We start from the raw sequence: 17,462 nt of genomic DNA on the forward strand, positions 1-17,462 counted from the left end.
ATTCAAAAATCTATAGTGTAATTTCAATGTCAGGTGGACGGAATCCTAGCTCAACATTCAAAAATATATAGTGTAATTTCAATGTCGGGTGGACGGAATCCTAGCTCAACATTTAAAAATATATAGTGCAATTTCAATGTCGGGTGGACAGAATCCTAGCTCAACATTCAAAAATATATAGTGCAATTTCAATGTCGGGTGGACGGAATCCTAGCTCAACAATTAAAAATATATAGTGCAATTTCAATGTCGGGTGGACGGAATCCTAGCTCAACATTCAAAAATATATAGTGAAGTTTCAATGTCAGGTGGACGGAATCCTAGCTCGAAATTCAAAAATATATAATGAATTTTCAATGTCGGGTGGACGGAATCTTAGCTCGATATTCAAAAATATAGAGTGCAAGTTCAATATCGGGTGGACGGAATCCTAGCTCGATATTCAAAAATATAAAGTGAAGTTTCAATGTCGGGTGGACGGAATCCTAAACTCGACATTCAAAAATATATAGCGCAATTTCAATGTCGGGGGATGGAATCCTAGATCAACATTCAAAAATATAGAGTGCAATTTCAATGTCGGGTGGACGGAATCCTAGCTCGACATTCAAAAATATATAGTTAAATTTCAATGTCGGGTGGACGGAGCCCTAGCTCAACATTCAAAAATATATAGTGAAGTTTCAATGTCAGGTGGACGGAATCCTAGCTCGACATTCGATATTACATACTGCATTTTCAATTTCGGGCTGGAATATCGAGCGGACGGAATCGAAGGTCGGCATTCGGTATTATATAGTAAAATGTAAAATTTGGTTCCAAATTACTTGAATGTGCAAGAAGTTGCTATGAAAATAATCAAACAAGTAAATTAGTAAATTTATTTTCTGTGTCTTTTTAATTTCAGGAGAAATTAAATACCAGTTACAGCCTTACACCAATGGATTACCAAGTGGCTTCATATAACGTGAATGTGATAACCAAGTAATGAATGTCTTAAAATAAGTGTGTGTTTATAGTCAAGAAGTCTTATAAGTAAGTAAAAGCTTGGATTGTTTGTGTATACTAAAGAAATCATTACGTTTATAATTTACATAATTTATGCGAACATGGCGACCGCGCGAAATTACAAATGTGTCGTTGTTATCATAACAGCTGTTATATGTTTTCTGTATGTCATGTTTCAATATCGAATGGGACATGGAGAAGTTCAATGGGACTTGCTCTCATTCACACCCAAAGTAGAAACGCAGTATCACACTAATGGCAAGAGAACTGTCGGGGTGTATGTATTAGACCTGTTACGAAAACGACAGACAGCTAAAGACAAGGCGGATACGACGTTATTCCACACTTCAAGGGCTAATAATCAATCAAACGCTGTAGATGACGATCATAGTTTTCAATCCCGTGTCGGACACGGGATATCACATAGTCCACCAATTAAGAAAGGCTCTTTGAAGAAGAATGTGATAGCAGATGTTAAAACAGATACATCTCATACCAGTGGAAGTATTCATTTAACTCATTTACAACCCTGTGGTACTTTAAAAGTAATTGAAAAAGGAGTGTTATACCATTCTCAAATGTACAATAACAAAATTGGGACTCATCTTCCAAATCCTAATTGCAAAACGTACATTTCTCTTACTTTAATGCCAGGAAGGACTGGAAATGATATGTTCCAAGTTGCAGCTCTTATTGGTATCGCAAAACGAAACGGGTTTATTCCATTTACAAAAGACAGCCGCTCAAAAATGGACTGGTTTTACTTTCCCAATTTGAATTTCGACTTTCCTCTAGAAAATGTCAAAATGCATTATGTAGAAATGCCTGGTGTTTACGCAGATGAAACGGAACATTTTAACCCTGCATACAACTGGAGCGTTAAGGGATATTTCCAGTCCTGGAGATATTTCGAGAATGCTGCGAGTGTGGTTCGCCGAATATTCAAGATCAAATATGTCTACATGGCTCCGGCTAAGGACTTCCTTAAAAGTATTTTAAAAATAGGTATAGGATGACGAGCTCTTAATTAGATGTATACTATATAAAGAAAGTGGTTTACCCAGTAATTCATTGAAGAACACAGTCTATATGCACATTAACACAGTTAAGTTTATATTTTCATCGCAACATTAAATATCCGAACGCTTGAGCAATTGGGCATAATAATGAATCTCTTTTTTATTTTTTCAGGTTATGTTAATGTGTTTCTTCATTATAGGAGAGGCGACATGTTGATGACGTCAGAATTCCAACGAGGATACTCAGTTGCCGGACTCGATTTTGTGAAGAAAGCAATGACGTTTTATGAACAAAAGTTTACAAATGTGACGTTCGTTGTCCTAAGCGACGGTATTCAATGGTGTAGAAATAATATTAAGAATTCAAACGTAGTTTTTAGCCCATTTGAATATGCGGCTATAGATTTTGCTTTAATGACGTCATGTGATCACGTGATAGTGACTTCCGGAACATTCGGATGGTGGGGCGCATGGTTGTCACGAGGAATAACTGTGTATTACGCTGGCTATCCCGGAGTGAACTCTTGGTTGGAAACAAAAATGAATCGCTCAGATTATTATCCAAAAGATTGGATCGGAATAGTGTAATGCGATGTTGTGCGGATGAGAAGGGAAGTTATTTTCAGCGGGCATTCTTCCTAATACCTTTACACGAATAATTTATATCGTAATACAAGGCTTACAGCCTAAAGACACATCAATCATTATAGTTGTATGAAGACGTAACAAAACATCTCAATTATAAATACACATGCAACATTCTCTATATAATACATATAATCTTGCAATATAATTTAACTTTATACATGCATGTACTAGCTTGAGACAAGTATACACTCGGAGAATGCATCAGCTATATGATAAATGATAATCAGATTACTTCATAATCGGAAATAAAAATAAGCATTAAATCATGGGGTTAATACTTGCAATAAATCAATAAATATTAAATTATTTCGTGACATGCATTACTAATCTAATCTACTAATTACAGAATCTAATCTAATATAACCATTACGACTTAAACATTATGGACGACACCTGTATCATCTCTCTATGTTTATATGGCGACCTTTTTCCTATCACCTGTTTATGGCCTGTACAACGAAAGCTTGATATATCTTTATCATGTAAATATCTCGTACCAATGGTATGGTACTTATCAATATTTAACAATGACTTAAATTCCCGATGATAAATTGTTTTTGCAGATGAGTTTATATCAGCTCTTAGTTTCTGTAAGGAACAATCGTTAAGTCTTCTAATAAATGACGTCATAAAAACCATTAACATCGCCAGTCGCAATCCACGCATATCCAAAGCCGTATTGAAATAAAAGTATTTTAATTCGGGTTCTCCAGTTCGTTCGTCCGGCTTCTTCTTGCCCGCAGCGTATCAAATAACACTGCCGTGTATAACATTGTATAGGCATTTGAAGCAGTTTTGTCCAATATGTTGTCATATAAATTTTGTCGATCTTACAATCACTTCAAAATATTGAATTAAACAGTTATATCAAGAAAGGTACTGTTTTATTCATAGTTACTTTAAATATTTCGATACTTAGTCTTCATCTTCACCTGATGCACAGTTTCCGTTCAAATGTGTAATACTATCAAAAACTTCCCGGTCGCTCATTCGTTAGTTTAAAATATCCGTAGTACTCTCCCTTGCTAGCTGCTCAGTTACATATAGTCCTCAAAATGCGCTTCTACATTTTCGGCACGGAGTTCACAACAATATTATTGCTGTTTTTTTTCAAAAAGTTAAACCACTGTTTACTGTCTATGAGATTATTAGTATCCGATTTGTTTTGTTTTGCATTGTTATTTTTGAGCCAGAACCGTTTAGGATCATGACGACAGTTTATTAGAACTTCTCAGCGATTAACCTCCATTATATGCTGTTGTTTTTTAGTTTTGCACAGTTGACTTAACTGCCTTTGTTTTTCAATTATACATTGAGGTCTTATCTGGTATTAGTAACCGTGTATTTTCGAAGGCTATGCTATTTTTCATATATTAAGTGTTTACACTCACTGTCTCACCATTGTGGTTGAGTTGGCCGCACGTGCTTGCTAGCGGGACCACATTGTCTCACTATTGTGGTTGAGTTGGCGCACGTGCTTGCTAGCGGGACCACACTATCTCACCATTGTGGTTGAGTCGGCCGCACGTGCTTGCTGGCAGGACCACAGCGCACTGTCATAAATCAATCCCATGACTGTGGGAACGAACATGGCGGATAACAAAAGGATAACAAATGCGTGTAGAAATGACATATTAGAACAATTGAAGAAATTGTAAAATTGAAGAAACGCACTGCAGCACGTTTTAAAAACGTATAAAAGCAATGTCATATATGAATTTCCTTAACCCTTGAGTATTATAGCAACAAAGATGCATTATAATATGCAAAGTATGCATTTTTCATACCCAGTTGAACCGTGACTAGAAGAAATAGGTCATATACTATTTATTTTGATTTTCAGTTGAACCGTGACTAGAATAAATAGGTCATATACTATTTATTTTGATATTCAGTTGAACCGTGACTAGAATAAATAAGTCATATAATATTTATTTTGATAATCAGTTGAACCGTGATGAGAAGAAATAGGTCATATACTAGTGTTTTGAATTATCAGTTGAACCGTGACAAGAATAAATAGGTCATATACTAGTGTTTTGAATTATCAGTTGAACCGTGACGAGAAGAAATAGGTCATATACTATTTATTTTGATACTCAGTTGAACCATGACGAGAAGAAAAAAAGGTCATATACTATTTATTTTGCTAATCAGTTAAATCGTGACGAGAAAAATAGGTCTGATACAACGGTTTTAAATAATCAGTGAACCAACAGAAGAATTAATATGTCATATATTATTGTTTTGAATTATTAGCTGAACTGTGACAAAAAATATGTCTTATACAATTGTTTTGAAGCAAATAATAGCGAACAAATGTTTAATATAACATATATAGGATGTTACATAATTTAACAGGGCATGACCAAATGAGTAACAGGCCACGACCAATGTCGTTGTTTTCATTACCAAATGAGTAACAGGGCACGACCAATGTCGTTGTTTTCATTACCAAATGAGTAACAGGGCACGACCAATGTCGTTGTTTTCATTACCAAGTGAGTAACAGGGCACGACCAATGTCGTTGTTTTCATTACCAAGTGAGTAACAGGGCACGACCAATGTCGTTGTTTTCATTACCAAGTGAGTAACAGGGCACGACTCATGTCGTTGTTTTCATTACCAAGTGAGCAACAGGGCACGACTCATGTCGTTGTTTTCATTACCAAGTGAGCAACAGGGCATGACCAATGTCGTTGTTTTCATTACCATTACCAAGTGAGCAACAGGGCATGACCAATGTCGTTGTTTTCATTACCAAGTGAGCAACAGGGCATGACCAATGTCGTTGTTTTCATTACCAAGTGAGCAACAGGGCATGACCAATGTCGTTGTTTTCATTACCAAGTGAGTAACAGGGCATGACCAATGTCGTTGTTTTCATTACCAAGTGAGTAACAGGGCACGACCAATGTCGTTGTTTTCATTACCAAGTGAGCAACAGGGCACGACCAATGTCGTTGTTTTCATTACCAAGTGAGCAACAGGGCACGACCAATGTCGTTGTTTTCATTACCAAGTGAGCAACAGGGCACGACCAATGTCGTTGTTTTCATTACCAAGTGAGCAACAGGGCACGACCAATGTCGTTGTTATCATTACCAAGTGAGCAACAGGGCACGACCAATGTCGTTGTTTTCATTACCAAGTGAGCAACAGGGCACGACCAATGTCGTTGTTTTCATTACCAAGTGAGCAACAGGGCATGACCAATGTCGTTGTTTTCATTACCAAGTGAGCAACAGGGCATGACCAATGTCGTTGTTTTCATTACCAAGAGAGCAACAGGGCATGACCAATGTCGTTGTTTTCATTACCAAGAGAGCAACAGGGCATGACCAATGTCGTGTTTTCATTACCAAGTGAGTAACAGGGCATGACCAATGTCGTGTTTTCATTACCAAGTGAGTAACAGGGCATGACCAATGTCGTTGTTTTCATTACCAAGTGAGTAACAGGGCATGACCAATGTCGTTGTTTTCATTACCAAGTGAGCAACAGGGCATGACCAATGTCGTTGTTTTCATTACCAAGTGAGTAACAGGGCATGACCAATGTCGTTGTTTTCATTACCAAGTGAGCAACAGGGCATGACCAATGTCGTTGTTTTCATTACCAAGTGAGCAACAGGGCATGGCAAGTGTTGTCGTTGTTTTCATTACCAAGTGAGCAACAGGGCATGGCCAGTGTTGTCGTTGTTTTCATTACCAAGTGAGCAACAGGGCATGGCCAGTGTTGTCGTTGTTTTCATTACCAAGTGAGCAACAGGGCATGGCCAGTGTCGTTGTTTTCATTACCAAGTGAGCAACAGGGCATGACCAATGTCGTTGTTTTCATTACCAAGTGAGCAACAGGGCATGACCAATGTCGTTGTTTTCATTACCAAGTGAGTAACCATGCCCAATGTCGTTGTTTTCATTACCAAGTGAGTAACAGGGCATGACCAATGTCGTTGTTTCCATTGCTAAAACAGCACCAGGGCATGGCCAGTGTTGTTGTTGTTCTCTTATTAATACACTGAATTGCTCATGTATCCTCATATCACCGTTGTGATGGTATAGCACACAGGGCAATATTTCACAATCATTGGAACGCTTATGCATGCATGTACGTTCTAAAAACTAGACAAAGGGAAAATAATGAAATTAAAATACACAATGACAAATATGATTTCTGCTTCGGCGCATATAGAGGTAATGATCAGCATTTTCAGTGATTCCTTGAAAAGTTCAGATCAATAATGTATGAATGGACTGAGAATTAATTGTGGACGGTGAAAATGAAAACATAAATCAGCAAACGAAATCCAATCACCATAATTGAATATTGATATTTCTTTTGTTCTGTTTTTTGTTTGACCGATGGTACGCGATAGGAATTCAAAGAAATATTCGTAATACGATAAACCGTGCGAGCGGATATAAATAATGGTTGAAAAGATAACGAGTATATACATGCTGACAAATATGTTTGAGAATATATTTGAACCATGTTTTGTAGTGTTTTCTTTGTTTTATCTACATATAAACATCCGTATCGGGACAGTATTAAGTAGAGTTGGTGTATCAGCTGTACAAATACCGTGCAGATAAATTAAAACGTAATTCGTTTGATAACACAATTAAATTTATAGGGACAATCTTAGTAGTCGAAAATTCAGAAATATGTCCAGTTTAGATGCACAATGAGGCGCCCAAACGACAATAAAATAGAGACACAAATGTATAAACACCACATACACAAATACAAACACCACAAACACAAATACAAACACCACATACACAAATACAAACACCACAAACACAAATAAAAACAAACACAAATACAAACACCACAAACACAAATACAAACACCACATACACAAATACAAACACCACAAACACAAATAAAAACACCACAAACACAAATACAAACACCACAAACAGACCATATACGCATCAAAACAGTTTGAATGTCAAATGATGGTAGTTCCGCCTTGAACACGAGTCCACAGGGGGCTTCAACTAGATTGTATGGCCATAACCCCACACTTGTCCCAACGTTTACCATTTATTACAAAATTAGGAATACAAGCCTTATGAGAGTCAGCATCGACTTGGTAGCAATCTAGAATAAGTAGAAATAACACATACACTGGTAAAATAAGTTCAAGTGCTCAACGATCAGATACAGACATCACATGCAAGCAAATAATCGAGCTGGAGCAAAAGTGCTAGAGCTTAAAAGACAGCCGTCTGAATTGAATCGCACACTATTTATTGAACGTTGTCATTGGAACCATGGCACAACACGGTAACATGTTATAGACATACGAGAACGATTTTGTTATTCATAATAAATCATCATATACAGATTTGTAGTATAAAAATTGTCATAACTAAAAGATACATAAAGTCATATGTGTCTGTCATTTCGCAGAGGTGAGCGATCAGAACTAAAGGGGGGATAAAGAAAAACGTATCAATTATTTCTCAGAAGAAGTACCTACGAAGAGGGTTCAAAAGAAGGTAAGAGATATACCTTCAATATTCTAGTTACATTTTAGCTATTATTTCCCAGATAAAGCGAATAAGCAGAAAGGATTTAGGAGAGAACGATATTTTTGTAACGTTATAATTAAAAAGAAGCTCGCATCTAGTACATCATTTATTTGGAGCAATTTACTTCCAGTGGAGAAAACGTTTATAATTATTTCTCCGATATATTTCCTTCTGCGTAACATGGTCTGTAAAAGGATCAATATCAGATGTTTGAAATTTGGATCGGAATGATGTGGTGTCGTGTATCGCATAAATGTGATAGAGGTGTCAGTGGAAATGGTTTCTTTAAAATATGGTGAGTTTTTAACGTTGTTAATATTTAACAAATTGCCTGTAGCGGTTGAACAAGGACTTGCTCATATAGCTGAAATATCGTAAGACGTGATGCGTTCATTAAAACAATGTATTTTAGTTATTTCGAAAGTTCATTATTGTGAAAGCAGAGAAATATTACTTTTCTTAAAAATATATTACAACAACAATTACCCTAGTCAAGAAGTATACAATACACAGGGAGAAGTTCTATTGTTTATATGAATGGACATACATATGTATAAAATACACAGAGTAATTCAATCGTCTAGATGAATGGACCTGCAAATGTAACACACAGGTTGAAGTTCAATTGTCTAGATGAATGGACCTCCATATGTAATACACAGGGAGAAGGTCAATTGTCTAGATGAATGGACCTACAAATGTAATACACATGGAGAAGGTCAATTGTCTAGATGAATGGACCTACAAATGTAATACACAGGGAGAAGTTCAATTGTCTAGATGAATGGACATGCAAATGTAACACACAGGGAGAAGGTCAATTGTCTAGATGAATGGACCTACAAATGTAATACACAGGGAGAAGTTCAATTGTCTAGATGAATAGACATGCAAATGTAATACACATGGAGAAGGTCAATTGTCTAGATGAATGGACCTACAAATGTAATACACAGGGAGAAGTTCAATTGTCTAGATGAATGGACATGCAATTGTAATACACAGGGAGAAGTTCAATTGTCTAGATGAATGGACATGCAAATGTAACACACAGGGAGAAGGTCAATTGTCTAGATAAATGGACCTACAAATGTAATACACAGGGAGAAGTTCAATTGTCTAGATGAATGGACATGCAAATGTAACACACAGGGAGAAGGTCAATTGTCTAGATGAATGGACCTACAAATGTAATACACAGGGAGAAGTTCAATTGTCTAGATGAATGGACATGCAAATGTAATACACATGGAGAAGGTCAATTGTCTAGATGAATGGACCTACAAATGTAATACACAGGGAGAAGTTCAATTGTCTAGATGAATGGACATGCAATTGTAATACACAGGGAGAAGTTCAATTGTCTAGATGAATGGACATGCAAATGTAATACACAGGTTGAAGTTCAATTGTCTAGATGAATGGACCTGCAAATGTAACACACAGGTTGAAGTTCAATTGTCTAGATGAATGGACCTGCAAATGTAATACACAGGGAGAAGTTCAATTGTCTAGATGAATGGACCTGCAATTGTAACACACAGGTTGAAGTTTAATTGTCTAGATAAATAGACCTGCAAATGTAATACACAGGGAGAAGTTCAATGGTCTAGATGAATGGACCTGCAAATGTAATACACAGGGAGAAGTTCAATTGTCTAGATGAATGGACCTCCATATGTAATACACAGGGAGAAGGTCAATTGTCTAGATGAATGGACATGCAAATGTAACACACAGATTGAAGTTCAATTGTCTAGATGAATGGACCTCCAAATGTAATACACAGGGAGAAGTTCAATTGTCTAGATGAATGGACCTGCAAATGTAATACACAGGGAGAAGTTCAATGGTCTAGATGAATGGACCTACAATTGTAACACACAGGTTGAAGTTTAATTGTCTAGATAAATAGACCTGCAAATGTAATACACAGGGAGAAGTTCAATGGTCTAGATGAATGGACCTGCAAATGTAATACACAGGTTGAAGGTCAATTGTCTAGAAAAAGTGACATGCAAATGTAACACACAGGGAAAAGTTCAATGGTCTAGATGAATGGACCTGCAAATGTAATGCACAGGGAAAAGTTCAATCGTCTAGATGAATGGACCTATAATTTTAATACACAGGGAGAAGTTCAATCGTCTAGATGAATGGACCTATAATTTTAATACACAGGGAGAAGTTCAATTGTCTAGATGAATGGACCTACAATTGTAATACACAGGGAGAAGTGCAATTGTCTAGATGAATGGACCTACAATTGTAATACACAGGGAGAAGTGCAATTGTCTAGATGAATGGACCTGCAAATGTAATACACAGGGAGAAATTCAATTGTCTAGATGAATGGACCTGCAAATGTAATACACAGGGAGAAGTTCAATTGTCTAGATGAATGGACCTGTAAATGTAATGCACATGGAGAAGTTCAATCGTCTAGATGAATGGACCTACAATTGTAATATACAGGGAGAAGTGCAATTGTCTAGATGAATGGACCTGCAAATGTAATATACAGGGAGAAGTTCAATCGTCTAGATGAATGGACCTACAATTGTAATATACAGGGAGAAGTGCAATTGTCTAGATGAATGGACCTACAATTGTAATATACAGGGAGAAGTGCAATGGTCTAGATGAATGGACCTACAATTGTAATATACAGGGAGAAGTTCAATCGTCTAGATGAATGGACCTACAATTGTAATACACAGGGAGAAGTGCAATTGTCTAGATGAATGGACCTGCAAATGTAATACACAGGGAGAAGTTCAATTATCTAGATGAATGGACCTGCAAATGTAATACACAGGGATAAAGTCAATTATCTAGATGAATGGACATGCAAATATAATACACAAGGAGAAGTTCAGTTGTCTAGATGAATGGACCAGTAAATGCAATACACAGGGAGAAGTTCAATTGTCTAGATGAATGGACCTGCCAATGTAATACACATGGAGACGTTCAATTCTCTAGATGAATGGACATGCAAATGTAAAACACAGGGAGAAGTTCAATTGTCTAGATAAATGGACATGCAATTGTAATACACAGGGAGAAGTTCAATTGTCTAGATAAATGGACCTGCAAATGTAATACACAGGGAGAAGTTCAATTGTCTAGATAAATTGACCTGCAAATGTAACACACAGTGAGAAGTTCAATTATCTAGATGAATGGACCTGCAATTGTAATACACAGGGAGAAGTTCAATTGTCTAGATGAATGGACCTGCAAATGTAATACACAGGGAGAAGTTCAATCGTCTGGATGAATGAACCTACAAGTGTAATACACAGGGAGAAGTTCAATCGTCTAGATGAATGGACCAACAATTGTAATACACAGAGAGACGTTTAAATATCTAGATGAATTGACCTGCAAATGTAATACACAGGGAGAAGTTCAATTATGTAGATGAATGGACCTACAAATGTTATATACAGGGAGAAGTTCAATTATCTACATGAATGGACCTGCAAATGTAATATACAGGGAGAAGTTCAATTATCTAGATGAATGGACCTACAATTGTAATACACAGGGAGAAGTTCAATTATCTAGATGAATGGACCTACAATTGTAATACACAGGGAGAAGTTCAATTATCTAGATGAATGGAGCTGTAAATGTAATACACAGGGAGAAGTTCAATGGTCTAGATGAATGGACCTACAATTGTAATACACAGTGAAAAGTTCAATTATCTAGTTGAATGGACCTACAAATGTAATACACATGGAGAAGTTCAATTATCTAGATGAATGGACATGCAAATGTAATACACAGGGAGAAGTGCAATCGTCTAGATGAATGGACCTACAATTGTAATACACAGGGAGAAGTTCAATTGTCTAGATGAATGCACCTACAATTGTAATACACAGGGAGAATTTCAATTATCTAGATGAATGGACCTTTAAATGTAATACACAGGGAGAAGTTCAATGGTCTAGATGAATGGACCTACAATTGTAATACACAGTGAAAAGTTCAATTATCTAGTTGAATGGACCTACAAATGTAATACACATGGAGAAGTTCAATTATCTATATGAATGGACATGCAAATGTAATACACAGGGAGAAGTGCAATCGTCTAGATGAATGGACCTACAAATGTAATACACAGGGAGAAGTTCAATTGTCTAGATGAATGGACATGCAAATGTAATACACAGGGAGAAGTTCAATCGTCTAGATGAATGGACTTACAGATGTAATACACAGGGAAATGTTCAATTGTCTAGATGAATGGACCTACAATTGTAATACACAGGGAGAAGTTCAATTACCTAGATGAATGGACATGCAAAGGTAATACACAGGGAGAAGTTCAATCGTCTAGATGAATTGACCTGCAAATATAATACACAGGGAGAAGGTCAATCGTCTAGGTGAATGGACCTACAATTTTAATACACAGGGAGAAGTGCAATCGTCTAGATGAATGGATCTACAATTGTAATACACAGGGCGAAGTTCAATTATCTAGATGAATGGACCTGCAAATGTAATACACAGGGAGAAGTTCAATTATCTAGATAAATGGACCTACAATTGTAATACACAGGGAGAAGTTCAATTGTCTAGATGAATGGACCTGCAAATGTATATAATACACAGGGAGAAGCTCAATTGTCTGGACTTACAAATGTATATAATACACATGGAAAAGTTCAATAGTCCAGATGAATGGACCTGTAAATGTACAAAATACGCAGGGAGAAGCTCAGTTGTCTGGACTTACAAATGTATGTAATACACAGGGAGGAGTTCAATGGTCTAGATGAATGGACCTGTAAATGTAATACACAGGGAGGAGTTCAATGGTCTAGATGAATGGTCCTGTAAATGTAATACACAGGGAGAAGTTCAATGGTCTAGATGAATGGACCTACAATTGAAATACACTGGGAGAATTTCAATGGTCTAAATGAATTGACATACAAATGTAATGCACAGGGAGAAGTTCAATTATCTAGATGAATGGACCTGCACATGTTATACACAGGGAGAAATTCAATGGTCTAGATGAATGGACCTACAAATGTTTATTATATGCAGAGAGAAGTTAAATTGTCTAGATGAATGGATATGATACGCTGGGAGGGGTTCAATGGTCTAGATGAATTGACCTACAAATTTAATACACAGGGAGAAGTTCAATGGTCTAGATGAATTGACTTACAAATTTAAGTAGATGTTCAACAGATTTTGAGAATTCAACTTTTAGTCAGATATTATATTTCGGCAAGATGCTATTTATAATGGGGGTCTTTAACCTTTCTTAGAGTTATATATTGTTGCAAAATGTATTTTTTTAACGTTGTTTGAGACTTTGGAACAAACCTCCGACTTTTTAAACCTCAAGTTGGTTAATTACATAGCCATTACGTTCACAAGTCAATAAAACACGCACCTGGAGCGTTATTCAGATCACTACAAAAACCTTTTAGTCATTGAGCAATTTTCATAGGTCCAAACAATCCGAATCCAAAAACATAATGCAGTGATTATGTTTGGCACATTTTTATCAGCAAGTGGGTAGAACACATTGACATTCCCGCTCAACATTGAAATTTCACTACATAATATACAAAGTAGAGTTAGAATCCCGTTCACCTCGACATTTCAGATCGACGTTGAAATTTCACTAAATATTTTTTATCTATGGTTGTTACAGCTTGACATTACAGATCGACATTGAAATTTCACTAAATATTTTTGACCTATGGTTGTAACAGCTCGACATTCCAGCTCGACATTGTACTTTTACAATTTATTTCCGAATGTCGATTGCCTATGGCTGAGCCATCTCAACACACATCCAGAACAATTGGTTTCCCTACGGCTCTCTACTGTTCTCATTAAATCGAGCTGGATGCAATTGCATTTTTGCCGTAAAGTTTAATAAATATGAATGTTATATGAGATATTTGCTTGAGAGAGATGGGAGACCGAGAGCGAGAGCGAATGCGTGAGAGTGAGAGTTTGTAGTCACTCGTAGTTAACAGAAACTGTGGATTATTTTGGCGAGTATGTTGGTTTTAAAATTGGGACTTAAAGCCTAACATATTATCCAGATAGTAACGCCTGACTTAATCAATAATAACTTGTTACGACGTTTATACCTATCCAGTCTTAAGTATTAACAAAAGCCAGAAACTATCGAAACTATTTAGCTAATATGACAAACGATGAAATACTTTGAACTATTTTCTGCCTTTTAATTTCAGGAGAAGTTAACTACCAGTTACAGTCTTACACCAAGGGATGACCAAGTGGCTTCATATAACGTGAATGTGATAACCGAGCAATGGATGTCTTAAAATGATTGCGTGTGCATTTATAGATGCTTAAGAATTAACTACTAGATAATACAATTAATATTAGATAATACAAAATACAATTAAAATAATGTAAACATGTTGAATAGGCTGTGAACATGTCTAAAGAAATCTCTGTGTAGGGACCGTCTGAATAGTAAAAAGAGTGAAAACAATTCTTATAAGTAAGTAAAGGCTTGGATTGTTTGTGGATACTTAAGAAAACATAACGTAAATAACTTACATAATTTATGCGAAACTGGCCGCCATGCGAAAATACAAATATGTCTTTGTTATCATAACAGTTGCGATATGCTTTCTGTTCGGCGAGCTCCAATATCGAATGGGACATGGAGAAGTTGAAAGGGACTTGCTCTCATTCACACCCAAAGTAGAAACTCAGTATCACACTAATGGCAAGAGAACCATAGGCGTGTATGTATTAGACCTGTTACGGAAAAGACAGACAGCTAAAGACAAGGCGGATACGACGTTATTCCACACTTCAAGGGCTAACAATCAATCAAACGCTGTAGATGACACATGCTTTGATCTGGCATGGCGATACAGTATACGCCTAAGAAGTGAATGTGAGTATGGTGTTCAATCCAGTGTCAGATACGGGATACGACATAGTCCACCAATCAAGGGGGATTCATTTAAAAAGAACGAGGTACCAGACGTTAAACCAGAATCATCTTATACCACCGAAAGTAATCGTTTAACTTATTTCAAACCCTGTGTACCTTTAAAGGCGAATGGAAAAGGAGTGTTATACATTTCTAAAATGTATGAAAACAAAACTGAGACTGCAATTCGAAATCCTAATTGCAAAACATACATTTCTCTTTCTCTTATGCCAGGAAGGACTGGAAATGATATGTTTCAAGTTGCGGCTCTTATTGGTATAGCAAAACGAAACGGGTTAATTCCATTACTAAACGACAGACTCTCAAAAATGGACTGGTTTTACTTTCCGGATTTAAATTTCGACTTTCCTCTAGAGAATGTCAAAAAGCATCATGTAGAAATGCCTGGTGTTTACGCAGATGAAACGGAAAATCTCAACCCTGCATACAATTGGACTGTAAGAGGATATTTGCAGTCCTGGAAATATTTCGAGAATGCTGCGAGTGTCGTTCGCCAAATATTCAAGATCAAGTCTGTCTACATGACTCCGGCGAAGAACTTCCTTAACAGTATTTCCAAGACAGGTACATGTATAAGATGACGAGTACTTAATTCGATGTATGTATATATAAAATAAACTGGTCTACCTTGAAATTTACGAAGAGCGCTGTCTATTAGTATGCGCAACAGCACAGTATAGTTCATCTTCCTCGTCGCAAAACTTAATAGCCAAACGCTTGTGCAATTTTGCACCATTGTAAATCACAATCTTTTTTTATTATTTCAGGTTATGTAAATGTGTGCCTTCATTATAGAAGAGGCGATATGTTAATGACGTCAGCAATCCGACGAGGATACACGGTTGCCGGTCTCGATTTTGTGGCGAAAGCAATGACTTTTTATGAGCAGAAGTTTACAAATGTGACGTTCGTTGTCCTAAGCGACGGCATTCAATGGTGTAGAAATAATATTAAGAAATCAAACGTAGTATTTAGCCCATTCGAAGTTGCTGCTATAGATTTTGCCTTATTGACTTCATGTGATCATGTGATAGTGACTTCCGGTACATTCGGGTGGTGGGGCGCGTGGTTATCAAGGGGGACAACTGCGTATTACGCTGGTTATCCCGGAGTGAATACGTGGTTGGAAACAAAAATGGATCGCTCAGATTATTACCCAAACGATTGGATTGGAATATTGTAATGTGATGATGAGTGGATGTGAAGAGAGATTATTTTCAGCAAAATGACAGTAGATAAAAAAAAAACGTTTTAAATATTGCTTAAGTTATTTTTCTTAATATCCGTGATGGTTTTGTTGCTCATTATTTGTCAATTTGTGTCCATGAGATTATTGATAAGTGTATTGATTTTATGCATGATTATAATTTCTACTGAGTGATATTTTTTAAATGAAGAAAGTCGAAAACAGTTATTTTTAGAGCTATAGAAATTGTGAGATGCCCAAAAAATCACAGAGGCTGTGTGCCTCTTATTGGAAAAGTTGCATTATTTTATTTATGTTTCTATTCATATATTATAATTCAGGACTTCTATTCGACAACGCTGCAAAAACACATATATTTCATCTGCATACACATTTTCGACACGCTTTGTACAAATGGTGTACGTTAAGAAAACATAAATCATGGCAAAGAGATATAGGTCTTATACGTTTGTTCTAAATAATCAGTTGAACCGTGACAAGAAGAGATAAGTCCTATTGTGTTAAATGTTCTTCCGTGTTTTTTTGTGTTTTTGTGAATGATTTTTTTTTCTGATCAGTGGCATTGTGTTGACCCTGTGCTAATGAACGGGGTTTATGTTTAAACTTCGACTACTTGTTTGTGTAGTTTTTCATATAAATATCTATATTCTTGTTTTGAATTATCAGTTGAACCGTGACAAGAAGAAATAGGTCATATATCATATATGATGACGGTAAAGTTGGAAGGTAGCTGGTAGTTGGTAGTTGGGGATTCGAATATTCAACTACCTACCCGTTGCCAGTTGGGGATTCGAATAGTCAACTACCTGCTAGTTGCCAGTTGGGGATTCGAAAAATCAGAGTTAGCTGTGGATATTGAGCTACTCGACTATTTCCAGTCGTGTATTCGTGAATATTCAACTACTTACCAGTCAGTAGTTGGGGATTCAGAGTATGTGTCTATATATAATCGTCTGGAAATGGTCGAATATCCGACTGGCGAATATACGAATAAAAGTGATTTAAAACAGTGTTTGTCGCAAATATACATATGTGTAGATGCATAAAC

The 17,462-nt window shown here is 36.5% G+C and overlaps 1 protein-coding gene across 1 annotated transcript; it reads left to right on the forward strand.

Moving 5' to 3' along the window:
* The first annotated feature begins 15,013 nt into the window (after window positions 1-15,013).
* LOC128222216 (galactoside alpha-(1,2)-fucosyltransferase 2-like) lies at window positions 15,014-17,060 on the forward strand. The gene is made up of 2 exons (XM_052931144.1): window positions 15,014-15,771; window positions 15,975-17,060. Exons 1-2 carry the CDS (start codon window positions 15,345-15,347, stop codon window positions 16,388-16,390), a joined length of 843 nt encoding a protein of 280 aa, XP_052787104.1. The 5' UTR covers window positions 15,014-15,344; the 3' UTR covers window positions 16,391-17,060.
* Window positions 17,061-17,462: the final 402 nt, after the last annotated feature.

The sequence above is a fragment of the Mya arenaria genome, chromosome 16 (genome assembly GCF_026914265.1).
Source record: "Mya arenaria isolate MELC-2E11 chromosome 16, ASM2691426v1".
Classification (NCBI taxonomy): domain Eukaryota; kingdom Metazoa; phylum Mollusca; class Bivalvia; order Myida; family Myidae; genus Mya; species Mya arenaria.

Coding starts and splice junctions, on each gene's coding strand:
- LOC128222216 (XM_052931144.1), top strand. CDS start 15,345: ATGTATGAAAACAAAACTGAGACTGCAATTCGAAATCCTAATTGCAAA. Junction 15,772..15,974: donor TAACAGTATTTCCAAGACAG/GTACATGTATAA, acceptor TTATTATTTCAG/GTTATGTAAATGTGTGCCTT.